The sequence below is a fragment of the Callorhinchus milii genome, unplaced genomic scaffold, assembly GCF_018977255.1.
Source record: "Callorhinchus milii isolate IMCB2004 unplaced genomic scaffold, IMCB_Cmil_1.0 Scaffold1, whole genome shotgun sequence".
NCBI classification, from domain to species: domain Eukaryota; kingdom Metazoa; phylum Chordata; class Chondrichthyes; order Chimaeriformes; family Callorhinchidae; genus Callorhinchus; species Callorhinchus milii.
The window spans coordinates 137,671,615-137,689,151 of record NW_024704742.1 but is presented as its reverse complement, the minus strand read 5'-3'; the positions used below and the strand labels follow the sequence as shown (position 1 = coordinate 137,689,151).

The 17,537-nt window shown below is 46.0% G+C and overlaps 1 protein-coding gene across 2 annotated transcripts in view; it reads right to left on the bottom strand.

Annotated features, from left to right (window-relative positions):
- Nucleotides 1–9,540: 9,540 nt before the first annotated feature.
- LOC103188797 overlaps nucleotides 9,541–17,537 on the bottom strand; it is a 30,159-nt gene continuing 22,162 nt past the window's right edge. For both annotated transcript variants that reach the window (XM_042336154.1, XM_042336161.1), the window contains 4 exons: nucleotides 12,147–12,208; nucleotides 10,899–10,958; nucleotides 10,262–10,300; nucleotides 9,541–9,635 (listed from right to left, as the gene is read on the bottom strand). In XM_042336154.1, coding sequence (XP_042192088.1) covers nucleotides 9,583–9,635; nucleotides 10,262–10,300; nucleotides 10,899–10,958; nucleotides 12,147–12,208 — 214 coding nt within the window. In that variant the 3' untranslated portion in view covers nucleotides 9,541–9,582. The remainder of the gene's footprint in view (nucleotides 9,636–10,261; nucleotides 10,301–10,898; nucleotides 10,959–12,146; nucleotides 12,209–17,537) is intronic.

The following is a 17,537-nucleotide window of genomic DNA, read 5'->3' as shown; positions in this document are numbered from 1 at the left end:
ATCAGCTGAGCAGTGAACACTGGTCCTGCCCAGAGTCTGCTGTCCGCCATTTATACAGGTGAGACCTGTAGTGACTTATATTGTGCCCAGAACAGCAGTCAATGCATGAACATTGTACAGTCCGTCCCCGAGAGCTCGGCTCATTATAGTCCGAGTGTGTTTATAGCGCGGCTGTGGCTTGCGGCCCTGCTATATGTGAACACGTTATTGCTGTGTATTCACGGGCGGCCCCGAGGTCTGCAATTTACAATTGTGTTTATCTCCACTTCAGGGAAATCAAAGATGGTGGCGGTCTGGCCTGGAAGAGGAAGAGTCCATTCCCGGTCAGGAGGGACACACTGCCACTTGGTGGCCATTCCAGCATTGAGTAGCCAATTCACACAATCATAGAATTATACACCACAGAAGGAGGCCATTCGACCCATTGTGTCTGTGACGGCTCTTTGAAACGAGCTTCTAAATCAATCCCCCTCCCCGCTCTCTCCCCATAGCCCTAAATAATTCTCTTATTCTCTCTTAATGTGCTATATGTGAACACGTTATTGCTGTGTATTCACAGGGGGAATCCACAGTGGGAGGACATCATTTACTTTTTTTTACAGATACTTTAAATGCTTCCCTTCAAATGCCGAGTGTTTATCTGGTCCAATAGAAAACTATGGCCGCACCATTCCAGGCAGAGGGCGAAACCTTGGGCAAGTTTCCTTACTCTACACAGAGCCTAATAATAATCCCTCCAAAACCAAAAACAATAATAAATTGGTCATTTTCAATCTACGACTGGTTGTGGGACATTGCTGTGCGCAATCGGCTGCCGCGTTCGCCCACAAATATACAGTCAATTCACTTTACAGTGTGTTCTGTGAAGCGCTTTGGGACGTCCTCCCGACGTGAAAAGCGCTATATCAAATGCAAGGATTATTATTATTATTATTTCCGCCACCACAACCAGCGACCGCCACAAATCCGCCATAAATGCAGTTTTCGGCCCTCGGAGCACTCACGCTGTATGTCTCTATGTCTTCGAGTGTGTGTATGTGTGTCTGTGAGTGTGGATTTGTCTCTGTGAGTGTGTGTGTGTCTCTGTGTGTGTGTGTGTCTCTCTCTCTGGGTCTGTGAGTGTATGTGTGTGTCTCTCTCTGGGTCTGTGTGCGGGACTGGTCCTGATAGGCAGAAGGTGGTGAGCTCCTGTAAGCTCGCTGGTGTTCCCCCAGCCCCAGTTAATATGGCCACACAATTTATGTTAAAGAAGCAATTAATATTTTTTGCAACAATATGTGTTATGTTTAATTTTTATCAATAAAGTGAAAAAAATGTAGCGGTAAAATCCACGTTTGCGGATGACACTCAACTCTACTTTTCCACCTCCAGCTGCGACCCCCCCAGTCCCCAGATGTTCTGTCAGTTTGTCTGTCGGACATCAGGAGCAGAATGAGCTCAAATTTCCTGCAGTTAAACATCAACAAGACAGAAGCCATACTCTTTGGCTCCCGCCGACGTCTTCTGTTCCGCGGTTCCAACTCCTCAACCTACCCGACCTGTTCTTAAAACTCTCTGAACCCGAGTGCAACTTAGGCATCAGGTTTGATCCCCAGTTATCCTTCCACCCCCACATCCGGTCTCTGACCAGCACCGCTTTCTTCCACCTCACCTACATTGCCCGTCTCCGACAATACCTCACCCCAAAAGCTGCCGAAATCCTTTCCGTGCCTTTGTAACCTCTCGGCTGGACGACAATAACTCCCTCCTCGCCGGTCTCCCCTCCTCCACTGTCCACAAAATCCAACTCATTCAAACTCCGCCGCCCGCATTCTCACCCACACCAAACCCCGTCCCCGATTACTCCAGTCCCGGCCAAACCCCACTGGCTCCTGTCACGGAGCGGATCCACTTCCAGATCCTCACTCTAGTTTAAATCCCTCCATTCCTTGCCCCCCATCTCTCTAACCTCTCTCCCCACAGCAGTACCCACTCTACTGGCTCCGGCCTCCTCCGTGTCCCCCGAATCCTCCACTCCACCTCGGCGGCTGTGCCTACAGTCACTACGCCCCAAAACGTTGGAACTCCCTCCCTCAACCGCTTTGCCTCACTTCCTCGTTCCCCATCTTCAAGTCGTGCCTGAAGATTTTCCTTTTCGACCAGACCCACGGTCATCTTCCCCCTGGTTCGACCTTGTGCTCCACCAGCAATCTGAGAAGCAATCTGGCATGAAGAGCGCTGTATAAGTACAAGTTGTTGTTGTAAAAGCTATTATGGAATCGGCTTCCCTCAGCCTTTCAGGCAATGCATTTCAGATCCCAACAACTCACTGTGTGAAAACATTTCTCCTCACCCCCCTTCTGTTTCTTTTAACAACTATTTTAAATCGGTGTCCTCGGGTTACCAACCCACCCGCTCATGGAAATAGTTTCTCCTTATTTACCCTATCAAATCCCCTCATAATATTGAAAACTTCTATTAAGTCTCCTCTTAACCCTCCCTGCTCCATACTCCCAGCGTCTCCGGCCTCTCCTGATCACTGAAGTCCTCATTCCTGGTACCATTCTGGTCAATCTCCTTCGCACCCTCTCCAATGCCTTGACATCCTTCCTAAAGTGTGGGGCCCAGAACTGAACCCAGTCTCTCGCTGAGGCCTAACCAGTGTTTTATATAAAGGTTCATCATAACTTCCTGACTTTTGTATTCTATGCCCCTGTTTATAAAGCACTAATATCTTGCATGCTTTTTAACAGTTGTATCTACCTGTCCGGCCACCTTCAAGGATTTACTATATGACCCCCGGGTCTCTCTGCTCCTTCCCCCCCCTTAAGATTGTACCATCAGTTTATATTGCCTCTCCTCATTCTTCCTCCCAAAATGTATCACTCCTCACTTCTCCACCTCTCTGCCCATGTTACCCCAGTCTGTCTGTGTCCTCTTGCAGTCGGCTACTATCCTCCTCACTATTTACTACTTTTCCAGCTTAGTATCATCAGCAAACTTGGAACTTGTATTCCGTATAGCCAAGTCCAGGTCATTTATATACAACAACAACAACAACAAGATTCCATTTATAAAGCGCCTTTCACGTCAGGAGGACGTCCCAAGGCGCTGCACAGTTGGGTCATGACCCGAGCAGGGGGGAAATGGTCAGGGTGAGGGGAGGGAAGGGAGGGAGCGAGGAGGGGGGAAATGGTCAGGGTGAGGGAGGGAAGGGAGGGAGCGAGGAGGGGGAAATGGTCAGGGTGAGGGGAGGGAAGGGAGGGAGCGAGGAGGGGGAAGAGAGTCAAGAGGGGAGCTGAAGGCACGGTCAAAGAGAAAGGTTTTGAGACCGGCCTTGAAGGAGGAAGCAAGGCGAAGGCATTGGGGGATAGAGTTCCAGAGCCTCGGGGCTGAGAGGCTGAAGGCCCGACCACCGATGGTAGGGCGGTTGGGGCGGGGGACGTGGAGCAGACCGGAGCCAGAGGAACGGAGGGTACGGGCAGGTAGGTAGGGGGATAGTAGGTTGGAGAGGTAGGAGGGAGCAAGGCCGTGTAGGTGAGGATGAGGATCTTGAAATCAATCCTCTGGGGGATGGGGAGCCAGTGGAGGCGAACGAGGGCGAGGGTGAGGGTGGGAGTGATGTGGTCCCGAAGCCTGGTGTGGGACAGTACACGAGCTGCAGAGTTCTGAATGACCTGCAGTGTGGAGGGAGGTGGCGGGAAGGCCGGCGAGGAGAGAGTTCCCGTAGTCCAGCCTTGAGGTGACAAAGGCGTGGACCAGGGTTTCAGCAGCGTGAGGGGTGAGGTAGTGCCGTAGTCTGGCGATGTTCCGGAGGTGATGGAAGGCGGTGCCAGTTGTGGTGTGGATGTGAGGGAGAAAGGACAGCTCAGGGTCGAACAAAATGCCGAGGTTCCTGACCGGCTTTGAGAGGTGGAGAGTGCAGCCTTGGATGCTGATGCTGTCAGCGCCTGAGGTGTGGAGGCGCTGACGTGAGCCAATCAGGAGGGCCTCGGTTTTTCGCACGTTGAGCTGAAGAAAGTTGTCTCTCGTCCAGGACTCGATGTCGGACAGGCAGCTGTCAGGACATCGGTGGTCGTGGAGTTGAGAGTAGAGGAGGAAAGGTAGAGTTGGGTGTCATCCGCATACATGTGGAAGTGAACCCCATGTCTGCGGATGATGTCACCACAGGGGGAGCATATAGAGGGTGAAGAGGAGGGGACCGAGGACAGCTTATTGGCCATTAGTTCCTGAGTTTATCCTTCTGCCCCTTTTGGTACAGGGGAGTAACATCTGCAACCCCCTAGTCCTCTGGCACCACTTCTGTGTCCAAGGAGAATTGAAAAAATGTGGCCAGAGCCTCCATTATTTCCAACCCTACTTCCCTCAGTAACCTAGGATGCATCCCATCTAGACTAGTTGACTTATCTACCTTGAGCACCGTCAATTTTTTTAGTACCTCCTCTTGGTTTATTCTTATCTCATCCAATGTCTCTACCTTCTCCTCCGATACTATGGCCTTGGCTGTATTCTCTTTTTTATTGAAAACGGATTCAGTACATCAGCTATGCCCTTTGCTTCCACAAGATTTCCTCTTTGGCCCCTAATTGGCCCCACCCTACTTTTGACCAACCTTTTATTCTTTATATGCTTACAAAATCAATTCACTTTACAGTGTGTTCTGTGAAGCGCTTTGGGATGTCCTCCCGACGTGAAAAGCGCTATATCAAATGCAAGGATTATTATTATTATTATTATTATTAAAATACCTTAGGGTTTCCTTTTATGTTACCCGATAATCTTTTCTCATACAATCTCTTTGCCCCTCTTATTTCCTTTTTCAGTTCTCCTCTGTACTTTCTATATTTTATTTGATTATTTTCTGTATTTTGGGTCTGACATTTATCGTAATGCTCCTTTCTTCTGTTTTATGTTAATCCCAATTTCTTAAATCATCCAGAGAGGTTTGGATGCCCCACCTTTCCCCTTTGTGGGAATGTATTTGTTCTGTCCCCATCTATCTTCTCCTTGAAGACTTCCCATTGTTCATAAGCTGTTTTTCCTGCCAATCTTTCTTTCCAGTCCACCTTGGTCAGGTCCCTTTTTAACTCACTGAAATTAGCCCTCTTCCAGTTGAGTATCTTCATCTTTCTTTAATTGTTGCTTGTCCCTTTCCATAAGTACTCTAAACCTAATGATGTTGTGATCACTGTTGTCCAGATACTCTCCTACTGAAACCTGCTCCACTTGCCCCACTTCATTCCCCAGAACTAGATCCCGCACTGCTTCATTCCTCGTTGGGCTGGAAACATACTGACCCAGTAAGTTATCCTGCACACATTTCAGGAATCCTTGCCCCACCTTGCTCAATCTCTCCCTGATTCTAATCTGTTAGGATAATTGAAGTCCCCCATTATCTATTGGTTTTGTATCTTTCTGAAATCTGCTTGCAGAAATGTATCTCCTTCCCACTATTTGGTGGTCTATAGAATGCACCTAACAGGGTAACAGCTCCTTTTCTGCCTCTTAACTCTAGCCAAGTAGATTCTGTTTTTGGACCCTCTAGCACATCGTCTCTTTCCAGAGCCGTAACTGTGTCTTTCATCAATATCACCACCACCCCCCACACCCTCCTTTTATTTTCCTTCCCTATCCCTCCTGAATACATTGCAATAATAATAATAATCCTTGCATTTGATATAGTGCTTTTCATGCCTTCTGTGGAGTCCTGTAGCCGGGGTCCTACTTACTGCTAGGTACACAAAAGCGTATGGAGTAAGGAAACTTGCCCAACATTTCCCCTGCTGGGAATCAAACCCAGGTCTCTCGCTTGTGAGACGAGTGCTCTCGCCACTGAAGACTCCAGTTAGACAGGAATAAATAGCTCCCATACCTGCTCAGGTCTCTGTTATTGCCACTACATCATAACACCCGGGGAGGGAGCGATTTGGAAATGGTTTGCGGTCAGATGAAATCATCTCCCGGGCCGGATATCGATATATCACTGGAGCAAAATTACTTGTACCGGAGGAAAATGTCCTCAACCTGTTAGGCCATTTCTCGTGATGAGCAACTTGGTGGCATTTTCTCTCATGACACAGTACATTCTAGTGACCCTGGAGGACTCATCGTGAGAGAAAATTCTGCCGAGTCACTCGTTTAGTGAACTATAATAATAACAGCCTTCATTTATAGACCACCTGTAATACTTCACAGCTAATAGCTGGAAAATCTGTAAAATATCTGTATCTTATGAGCCGGTCTGGTTTTATAATCTCTATGTTCTGAAATACAGCAAAGTCTCATGATCAGTGGTCTGCTAGCGAGGGAAAAAGTCACCCTCAGTGTGCTGGTCTGGATTAGCTATTGTGACAAGATCTCAGGTTTTAGCCGTTGACTTCAGTTAGTTTCTGTCTGATTGTTAAAGCCTGAGTAAGTTAAGGATGTCAAGACCTTCCTCATTGACTATGCCTTCAGTCATCCTCACCCATTCCCTTTGATCCTCCACCCCTCTTGACTCCAACCCCCATCTCGGTTGCAAATCTTTGACTGTCCAGCTTCTTGGGAAATCCTCCCGATGTGAAAGGCGCTGTGTAAATCCAATGCATTGTTATTTATGTTGTTGCAACAAGTTTTCGTGAAAGACATTTTTAATTAGAACAAAGCCAAATGCAATTCACAAAGTGCTCAACAGGGAGTGTAAAGCTGAGGTTGCAAAAAGAAATTTGTGTCCCAAGAACACCCCTCAATTTGTGGCTGGTGAACAAGGACAAAATCCTTGGTGCTTTCAATGCATAGATATTCAGTGTGAATCGAAAACAAATGCATTTGTCCTCTCACAGTGATATTGAGAACTATTTATTGGCAGTGTTTATTGGCAACATGATTTTATCGGATATTTATATATCGGCAGGATATGGAGGGTTGGAACAATAACTGGGAACAGGGATTCTTAGCACAATCACACTCTGTGGTCCCCAAGCCATAGCTCTCACCAATCTATATTTTGTTCTCCGGAATTAGGAAATTAGGGAGCGTTCCTCCAGGGAGAGATTGTGCATTCCCCAACACAGAAAATAAGCACATTTATAGATACTTGTGCGTATGCATAAACTTATGCTGTACTTAATTAACGTAAACATGATTTAACAAATAAACTGACAGTCGTGGGGTCCTGGGCTGCTCTGTCGTGCTTGACAGCTGACTGCTCTGCGCACGGCAGTGTGAGTTGGTGTAGCATCCTCCCTCGCAGCATCCCCTAGTGACAGTGAAGGTCTTGTGCTGCATAGTCACCTTGCATATAGAGTGACTGAGCTCTTTTCCCTTAGAGTGATGAAATGGCAGGATTTACTGTAATAAAAACTTAATAATAATACATTTAAACTCTGGCTAGCCAGCTAAGGGGGGAGTCAAAGCCAATGGTCCTGGTCACTGTGAAAGTCAGCAAGGAAGGTGAGATGGGGCATATGCTAGGAGAGGTGGGAGTCAGGGTCTACATGTAGACCATGGAATCTTTTTGTTTCAGGCTCGGTCCGGCTAGGTTGAAATTCTGCATTCCCAGAGTCCAGGGTTTATTGAAATATAATAACAACTTTAATTTATATAGAACTTATAATTAGTTCACAGATGATTGCTGGGTATTCGAAAGCAATCTGTCAAATATCTGTATTTTATGAGCCAGCCTGGCTCATTCGCAGGACATATAGGGGCAGATCAGACACTGGGGGCAGGGAATCATCCCACTCATCTCCTGTTAACCCTGCAAGCCAAAGCCCTGATAGATAAGGTGGTCCTAGTCAGATAAGCAGTGGGGAATCTTGCCAGACAGCGATATCAATGGCTGGTTACACTTCAGAAGTTACCCCAATGCCCACTCTGGAGCCTTGACTCCTGTCAGCCTACATCCAATATTTTCCAGAATTAGGTAAGAAGGTGCGTCCGTCCAGGGAAAGAGTGCACATTCCATTCCAGTAAATATCTCTGGAATTATAATAATAATAATCCTTGCATTTGATACAGCGCTTTTCACGTCTGCTCGATGTCTCAAAGCACTTCACAGAATAGACTGTAAAGTAAATTGACTGTATATTTGTGGGCGAAACACGGCAGCCAATTGCGCACAGCAATTTCCTTGTGAAGGTAGGATGCTCTGGTTTGGTTTGGATACTCTTAAGCATGGTGATGGGTTTCCCCATGTGTCAGATACCCGGCTGACCAAAAAATAATCTGTAAGAAGATAATAAAGGTAATTGATTAGCGGTTCAATGTTGGAATAAGGGTAAAGTTTGAAATATTTTAAGCCTGGCACTTTGTTACTTGGTGACTGTCCACTAGACGGCAGTGTTCTCCTCCTGACCGAGAATGGACTCTTCCTCTTTCAGACCAGACCGCCACCATCTTTGGTGGTCCTCTCCCACACCAGGCTCTGTGACAATCACCCCAGCTCTTGCCTGGACAGCCTGTGATTACACAGCAATACCACAGCGCCTATCCCATAATATTTTCCCTATAAAATAAACCATCTCCATTGCTTCATAGATTAAAATTGGTTTAACACTCAAATGAAGTGAGCGTTATAATAATCCTTGCATTTGATATAGCGCCTTGTCACGTCTTTGAGATGTTTCAAAACGCTTCACAGAATATACGATAAAGTGTAGGCAACTGTGGCTGACAATTTGCACACACAGTGTCCTGCAAACAGTGTTATAAAAATTTCCTGCATTTGGTTGGACTATAAATTGCATTTATATAACGATCTTCATATGAAGAAGTGTCTTAGAGCGGCTTGATGTCGAGGTAGGGAGAGTGGGGAGGTGACTGCAGGCATAAAGAGGATGGTATTGAGGTGCAATCTGAAGATGGGCAAAGGTGGGGGCACGGCGAAGGGATACTGTGCCTCAGCACAATAACATAACATTTAGGAGCAGGAGGAAGCCATTCGGCCCTTCGAGCCTGCCCCGCCATTCAATCATGGCTGATCTTCTAATCTAGCTCCAGCTAATAACCTGACCCTGCCTTATCCCCATATCCCTTAATCCCTTTTGCAATAAGAAATATATCTATCTCAGTCTTGAATATGTTCAAGGACTGAGCATCAATAGCCCTTTGGGGTAGTGAGTTCCATACATTCACTGCCCTTTGAGTGAAGAAGTTCTTCCTCAACTCAGTGCGAAAGGGCTGCCTCTGATTTTAAGGTTGTGACCCCTGGTTTTAGTTTCTCCAACCGGGGGAAACAATCTCCCACTGTCTACTCTATCATTGCCCTTTGATGATCTTATAGGTTTGTATATTCTGGAGAACATAGGCCCAAATTGGTCAGCCTATCCTCGTAACTCATCCTCTTCATCCCTGGTACTAACCGAGTAAATCTACGCTGCGCCCCCTCCAAGGCAAGTACAAAATGACTGCCAATCCCACTTCTGGGTTGTCAGGTTGTGGTTGATGTAACCTCCTGTGTAGTGAAACAGCTGCACTATAAACCGCTCAGGCTATAACTCACAATGCTCCGACTGTCAAACTGTACAATGAAGATTCGTTGACTAATGTATTAGGCACAATTTAATTTACTGCAGGTCTCACCTGTATAAGTGGCGGACTGCAGACTATGGGCGGGACCAGTGTTCACTGCTCAGCTGATCTCCCCTTCGAGTTGGCGACAACAGCATAAATCACATCTGGAAAAAAAAAACAAAATGGAGTCAGGACATGTCCCGCCACTTGCTGAGAGCTCCGATATAAAGTGTGACCCAGGTTAAAGTTTATAAGAACTTGCACATTTAATATAACGTCTCTAAGGTCCAAATGTCTCCAAGCAAATCACTGTCAAGTGCAGTGACTGTGTATTTTATCAGCAAACCTGGCAGCCGATTTGCATTCAGCAATGTCCAAACAGCCAAGAAGTGAGTGACCAATTATATTTGGAGCATTGTTGGCCAGAACACCAGGAGAGAGAAATTCCCTTCTCTTTTCCAACAGAAGGATTCCAGTCCATTCCAGACACAGGGAAATTTCCATGTACAGGTGACATAGATGTGGAATTCCCAGTCTGGTTTGGATACTCTTGAGAACGGTGATGGGTTTCTACACATGGCCAAAAAACCCTCAATAGACACAGACCTCAATCAAAGGACAGCGCTTCTGATAATGTAACGCTCCTCCCAGTACTGCACTGGAGCATCAGCCTGGACTGTGACCTCGAGGTCCCTGATTTAGGGGCTCGAATCCCCAACCTCCTGACCCAGAGTGCGAGCAGCGAGGCGACTGGATACACAATAAACCAGAAAAGGCTGACAATACTCACTGTCATCAGAGGCTCTGGCTCTGGCGGAATTTGCGTACACTTGGGAAGGAGAGAGAGAGAGACAGTTATTAGTAAATAATTTCAATATTGATAACATTTCCATCAGAAATGGGAATCAACTTCACAAAGGAAATATGACACTGGTTTTATATGTACTGTATATGTGTCCTCACCTTGGTGTAATATTTCTCATACTGAGTGTGGTGAGAGTATGCGATGCTCTTCAGAAGTGGAATGAATCGTGGTTTAAAAGGTATTGACGGATAAAGACTTGGACAGGAAGGGGATGAAGGGGCATGGAGAAAAGTCAGGGATTGAAAGATCTGTCATGATCCAATAAACTGGTGGAGCAGGCTGTTGGGCTGAATGCCCTCCTCCTGCTCCAACTTGAAGTTCCTCCGGGATCAAACATTGCCATGGGGTCTTTAATGTCCACCTGAACAGGCAGACAAGTGTCAGAATGGATTACGTGAATGGAAAGATCCGATGTGGGGCTTGAAACCACAACCGTTTTGTTGAGAGTATTGCCAACTGAGCCAGGCTGACAGTTAACCCTGGACAGGAGAGGGAAGGCAGATCCCTGTCGGCTGAGGTGCGAGCCAATGCCGGCTCCGTCCCTGTGTGATACATTTCTTACCTGAATCTGTTTGCCGGGCCGGTGCTGGGGTAACCACACTGTAGATCACAGCAGCTACGTCTGTCAGAGACACAACAGTCAGCTCCTTCTCCAGTTTCCCCTTTGCCACATCACTCAGAGGATCCTGACCTTCAAAGCCCTCCACGGCCTCGCTCTTCACAAGCTCTGTGATCTCCTAAGCCCTTTCCAACCTGACTGCTACCTCGATCAGTGGGTTCCGACCTGCTTCACGTCACCCACCTTGCTCGCCCCACCATTGGTGGGTGGGCCTTCAGCTTCTTCGCCCCCACCCTCTAGAACTCCATCCCACAGTCACTCCACCTCGCCCCCTCCCTTCAAGCCCATCTCAAGACTCTTCTATTCGATGGTGTCTTCAGTCACCCCACTAACCATCCCCACCCTCCACCCCTCCTGATGCCAACTCGAGTGCGGATCCCTGATTATCCAGCACTTTGAGACGTTCTCCTGACATGAAAGACACTATACAAATGTAATTTGTTGTTGTTTATACAATCAGAATATTTATACCGAGTTGGAGGCCATTTGGCTGTTGCCCCTTTTCCCATTGACTCTCAGATTTTTCTTTTCCAAATATAATGTTAAAAAGTCTCAAAACAATAATTGGGCCTGGATAAACCATAAACTGCCTCATCAAACAGCCCAAAACTCTTACATTCTGAGGCAGAGGCAGAGTCTCTTTGGGCTTGAGCTGGCTATAAAGTGACAACAACAAACATATATAGTGCCTTTCAAGCTGGCACTGACCAGAGATGTATTGGCAACTGAATCAAATCCACCCTCTGTGGCAGTCTCCAGACCATTTAGCATAGCATTCCTTAGCCATTAGGGCATAGATGGACAAGGCTGGGTGTTTTTAAATGACTCACTTTGGGCCTCTGAGAGGGTACATGTGCCAATATACCCTCGCAGGGTTCCTGAGCCAGGCAAGTCTGCAGTAATCTGTGGCCGTGCTGATGACAGCCCAGTCAGCCAGGCTCATTGGCAGGGCTTGGAAAGGCAGACCAGTCACTGTTAATAGGGATTCTTCCCATTTGGCTCCTGCTAAGTGACATACGTGGATGCTCTGCTCTGGATGGTCTTAAGCACGGTGATGGTTTTTTGTGTGTGTCAGACACCCAGAGCCAGAGATGAGAGGGTCACTGACTGAGCTCGGCTGAGACCCAGCGACAGGTTATTGAAAGCACGGGTTGAAAATTGTGGAATCTCTAATCGAGACAGAACAGTTACCGTCTCCTGCAGGCGGCTGAGGTTGGACCATGTCGTTGTTAACATCCAAATCCATTTGATGACTAAAGAAAGAGAGAAAACTTTTTATAGTGTACATTTCATAGAGGATGGGAGATAAAACCTTATATATAATAATCCTTACATTTGATACTGTGTCTTTCACATCAGGAGGACTTATTATAGCACTTCACAGGATTTAGTGTAAAATTCACCAGCCAATGTGCACACTGCAACTTCCTCATAAATAATCATGAAGTATGATTAAGTTTATTAGGGGATTGATGGCCAGGACACTGGGAGAAACCATCTTCTCTGAAGGGTCCAAGCCTCAGCTAGGCCACAGCCTTGTGTGCAGTTCTGGGAATGCATTTCAGGAATAATAATAATAATAATAATAATAATAATAATAATAATAATAATAATAATAATAATAATAATAATAATAATAATAAGGAAGGAAGGATATAAAAGGCACAGACCAGGTGTGGTGGAGATTCAAGAACAGGAACTTGCACTTATATAGCGTCTTTCATGTCAGGGATCTTCTCTAATCACTTCACAGAGAAGGAGCAGGAGTCGGAAGTGTGTGGGAGACCGCGCAGTCACAATCGATGGAACCATCAAAGAACCGGGTTTTCAAGGTAGAAAGCGAGGTGGAGAGGTTGGTTTTAGGTGAGAGTTTTAGAGAGTGGGGCAAAGTGGCTGAAAGCAAATGGATTCACTGGGACGTCCTCCCGGCGTGAAAAGCGTTACACAAATGTAATTTTGTTGTTGTTCACTAGGATATGACCACAGAGCAGAGGGTCGGTTATGAAGGGACTCTTGAGGCATTGGGTCTGAGAATGTTAATGGGTCACAAACTTTGCATACAGTTTTGGGCTCCCATTCTGTTTCTATGGTTGATGGCATGGGAGGTTGGGCATTTTCACAGGAGCTGAGAGGGTTAAGCGGTGGCCAGATTGAGTTTCAAGATCAGAAAGGGGCACGATAGGATAAACAGTGAGCGATTATTTCGCTGATCAGAGAGTCAGTTATTTTGGGATTCCTTAGCTACTAGGGCATAGATAGGCAAGGCTGGGTGCTTTTAAAAGACTAACTTAGGGCCCCTGAGAGGTTACATGTGCCAATTAGTGTTAGCAAAGGAAAAGATATATTGGCTTGACCCCGGCTGAGATCAGGTTCTGGTAACTTTTCCCTGGCTCGGTGCCTGAGACCCATTGCCATCCTCCCATCTAAGAGTTGAGTAATCATGTCCTTGAGCACAGGTGTGAAAACAAGGGGGTCGCAGAGAGAAGCCTACTCCTGGAAATCTGATTTGCTCAAGACTGAAAAACAGGAATCCTCCCAATTAACTGTGCATTTCTCTTTCTCCTTATCAGTTATAAGGAGCTCAAGCAGCTCAAGTTTTGCTACCCGCCTGCGCAGGGAGGGGGCTATCTCTGTGACAACAACAACAACAAAATTACCTTTGTATAGCGCCTTTCACATAGGGAGGACGTCCCAAGGCGCGGGATAGAAGAGTTTCAGATCCAAGCTGGGGGTCAAGGTGGGGGAGGGGGGAGGGCGGGGAGAAGAAGGGAGATCGACAGCACGGTCAAGAGGAGGGTCTTGAGGTGGGTCTTGAAGGTAGCGAGGGAGGGGCGAAACAGGGGGACTGCGGGATGGAGTTCCAGAGAGTGTGTGCAGAGTGGCGGAAGGCCCGCCCACTGATAGTGGTATGAGTAAGGCGGGGGACGTGAAGCAGGCCGTCGCCGCTGAGCAGACGAAGTGAACAGGGTGGTAGGGGGTTAGGATGTCGGAGAGGTAGGGGGTAGCAAAAACATGGAGGGCTTTGAAGGTGAGGACCAGGATCTTGAACTGTATCCTCTGTGTGATGGGAAGCCAGTGGACTTGGGCAAGGATGGGGGTGATCTGCAGCCATGGAGGGAGGAGTTGGGGAGGCTGACAAGCAGTGAGTTTCTCAGTCGACATGCTGACCAATGCCACACAAGCTGGTCTGGGGTCTAGAGGAGAAGCCATTTGAGGAGAAGTGGAGGTGGAGTTAGAAACACATAAAAGAAAGATACAACTTTGAGATAGTTGGAATTGTGTAGAGGGTCAGCACATTTTCCAGTGGAATCAATATCGATTCTATTGTATTTATTGTCTCAGTTTTAAGAATAAGTTAAGCTATTTGTATTAATGAATAAACCTTGGATTATTACATGACTGTATTGGTCATCCCTGTTCGAATCTGTTAGGGTGAGCTGAACAGCTCAACTCGTGTTGGAGCAGCTCAACCACAAGAGACAAAAAACCCTCCCCCAGTTCCTCTCCCTCCAGAATCATTGTATGCCTAAACAAAGGCTTTAGGATGAAATGGTTTGGGATGATGGTTGCTGGAAGATATTGCGTAGAATCCAGGTTTGTGAATATATGTTCCTCTCTTTCACCCACAGAATATACAGTCAACTCACTTCACAGCATATTCTGTGAAACGCTTTGAGACGTCTCATCATAGGGAACTTCTTTCTCCTCATAGGGAACTGAGTGTATCCAATGAAAGAAAACCACAGGATTTACCAATCACCTATTATTAGACATTCTGTGCTGGTTCAGTGAGTTTATCCAGTGACCAGTGAGCGTACAACAAACCAGATTGGTAAATTCCAATCCCAAGCGACTGATAGGTTAGTGATCTCAGCTGGGGACAGCACGAGGCTTCAATTGGCTTCAGATTCAGTTGGATAAAAGATTGGGGAAATGAAAGAAAAGTTGATAAGAAATGTGCAACTGATCATTTCATTGTGCAAGGTTCCGCAAACAAAGGTTGTGTCACAAGTATCTTACCAGTAAATGACGCAAACAACGGTTGTGTCACAAGGATCTTACCAACACCACTTATTAAATTTAGTAAATGCTAAATTTAACATGAACATGCATCACATGTCTTATGGTTATTTGCTAATTTTCTCTACTTCCCTTTTCTCGCATACAGCCTTTCCCCAGTACTTTTCTCAAATGGCCATTGTTGATGGGTGTTTGCCAGTCAGTGAGTGACTGCTGTGTAGTCAACCCTACATGTGAATATGAGGCAGGAGAATGGCACTAAACAGAGAGCTTTTCCTGCGGACATGATAGGCTGATGAATGGTCTCCTTGTACTGTAAAATTTCTGGTTCTAAGTGACACACAGGCTCATCTTTACTGAGGCTGAGATCAACAACAATAAGAAATTATATTTTTACAGCGTATTTCACGTCAGGAGGACGTGCCGAGGCGCTGAATCTTGTGGGGACTCGACCTCAGGCTGTTTCAGAGAGGATTAGTGATCAGTTATTGTTGATTCATTGTTGGCTAGATAATTGTCAATGGCAGGAAAATATAAAAGGGAAAAAACGAGCAGTCAGTTGAGGGGCAGCAGAATATCTCAAGGTGGAGGATCAAAGTGGTTGCTGTATTAATTTGGTGGAATTTCTGACTAACTTTCCATAACTCTAATGATTTTACACTATGTACGTAGATAGTCCTGCATGGTCTTACTCCTCCCTACCTCTGCGACCCACTGAAAGGTTAAAAACCTGGCTGTTCACTCTGCTTGGCAGGCACTGACTTGCTCCATTTCCCCTGCCCTGCCCGCTTCACTATCGGTAGTCAGGCCTTCAGCCTTCAGGCCTTTCTGTCACCACCCTCTGGAACTCCATCCTGGAGCCCCTCCATCTCACCCCCTTCCTGGCCTCCTTCAAGATGCATCTCAAGACCTTCCTCTTTGACTGCTCCTACATAAGAACATAAGAATTTGCTTCAGGATAGAAGACCAACACTGACTGGCAAACACCCATCAACAATGGCCATTTGGGAAAAGTACTGGAGAAAGGCTGTATACGAGAAAAGGGAAGTAGAGAAAATTAGCAAATAACCATAAGACAACTGATGCACGTGCATGTTAAATTGGTAAGATCCTTGTGACACAACCGTTCGCCTTCCACCATCTTGGCAATCCTTGATACTGTGTGTCCCAAACTATATATTGTACCCTGAGATATTCAGCTTGATATTATTTTCTAGCAGAAATCTTTTCCCTCCCCAAAAATGTGGGGAGGGAGGGGTCAAGGAGGAAGGGTTGAGGGATTTTGAGGAATAACATTTTTTGAAATAATAATTTGATTTGATTCAATCCTGCCTAAAGTCTTTACTTTTTGCCTACCGTGCTTACGGTCAATTCCTTCCTCCCTCTCCCCCTGGCTTGGTGTCGGACTCCACTACTGCCAAGCGCTCTGGGACATTACCCCGCATGAAGGGCGCTATATAAATGCGAGTTGTATCTAATTCGTTCTCGAAACAAATGACATTTTCTGCTTCCACTGTCTCCTTAAGGAGTCTGTTCCATAAATTTACTGCTCGCTCACTGAAGCAGTATTTCCACAGATTGTTCTGAATTTAACCCCCTTCAATCACAGTCCGTGACCTCTGGTTCTACTGTTCAGTACAAGATAAAAGAGCTTGTCATGGTCTACCATATCTATTCCTTTCAGAATCTTAAAGACCTTAATCATATTGCCTTTTTATATTGCGGTGACTACAACTGCACATAGTATTCCAGTGCGGTTGCACCAGTGATTTATAAAGTGGCAGGATTACCCTACTATTTCAGCTCAATACTGCCCTTTTAATGCAACCCACCATCTGGTTTGCTGATCAGTGTTGCGATAGCTTCAATTTATTGTCAATCGGGATCCCCTGGTCCTTTTCATTTTCCGTACAGATTATTTTCAGGGACATCCTCCCGACGTGAAAGGTGCTATACAAATGTAATTTTGTATTGTGTATTGTATTTTCTTACCATTTAAATAATAGTCCCTTCCTGGATTTTGTTTTGTCCCCATATTTGCTAGTTTGCTAGTTGATTGGGGGATCACTTTTCCAGGGGTAATAATCCCTTCAAAATGAATAAATAAATAATTTGGTCATTCAATCCACGACTGTTTGTGGGACACTGCTGTGCTTAATTGGCTGCTGTGTCTAGCCCACATACTATACAGTCATTTCATTTTAAGTATATTCTGTGAAGGGCTTTGAGACGTGTCAAAGATGTGATAATGCGCTATATCAAAATGCAAGGATTATTATAATAATTACTAAAGGACCAACATCACGCTGTTGAAAGAGACCACTGATGTCACTTCCCTTATTAGCATGCTTCTCTTTTGGCTCAACGTGTTTTCCAGTGAATGGGTGAACGTAGAGACCGGTGTGATCGCAGGTCCAAACCCCGAGAAAACGATTTAACTCATAGCTGCGTGTGGGATTTGTGACTTTTTTGGGAGGTGGGTTAGTAAGTAGGGTCTCCTTAGGGATGAGCGGGCTCTAAGGTGAAATTTGGCAATGGCATGTCGGAATATAGTCCACCCTC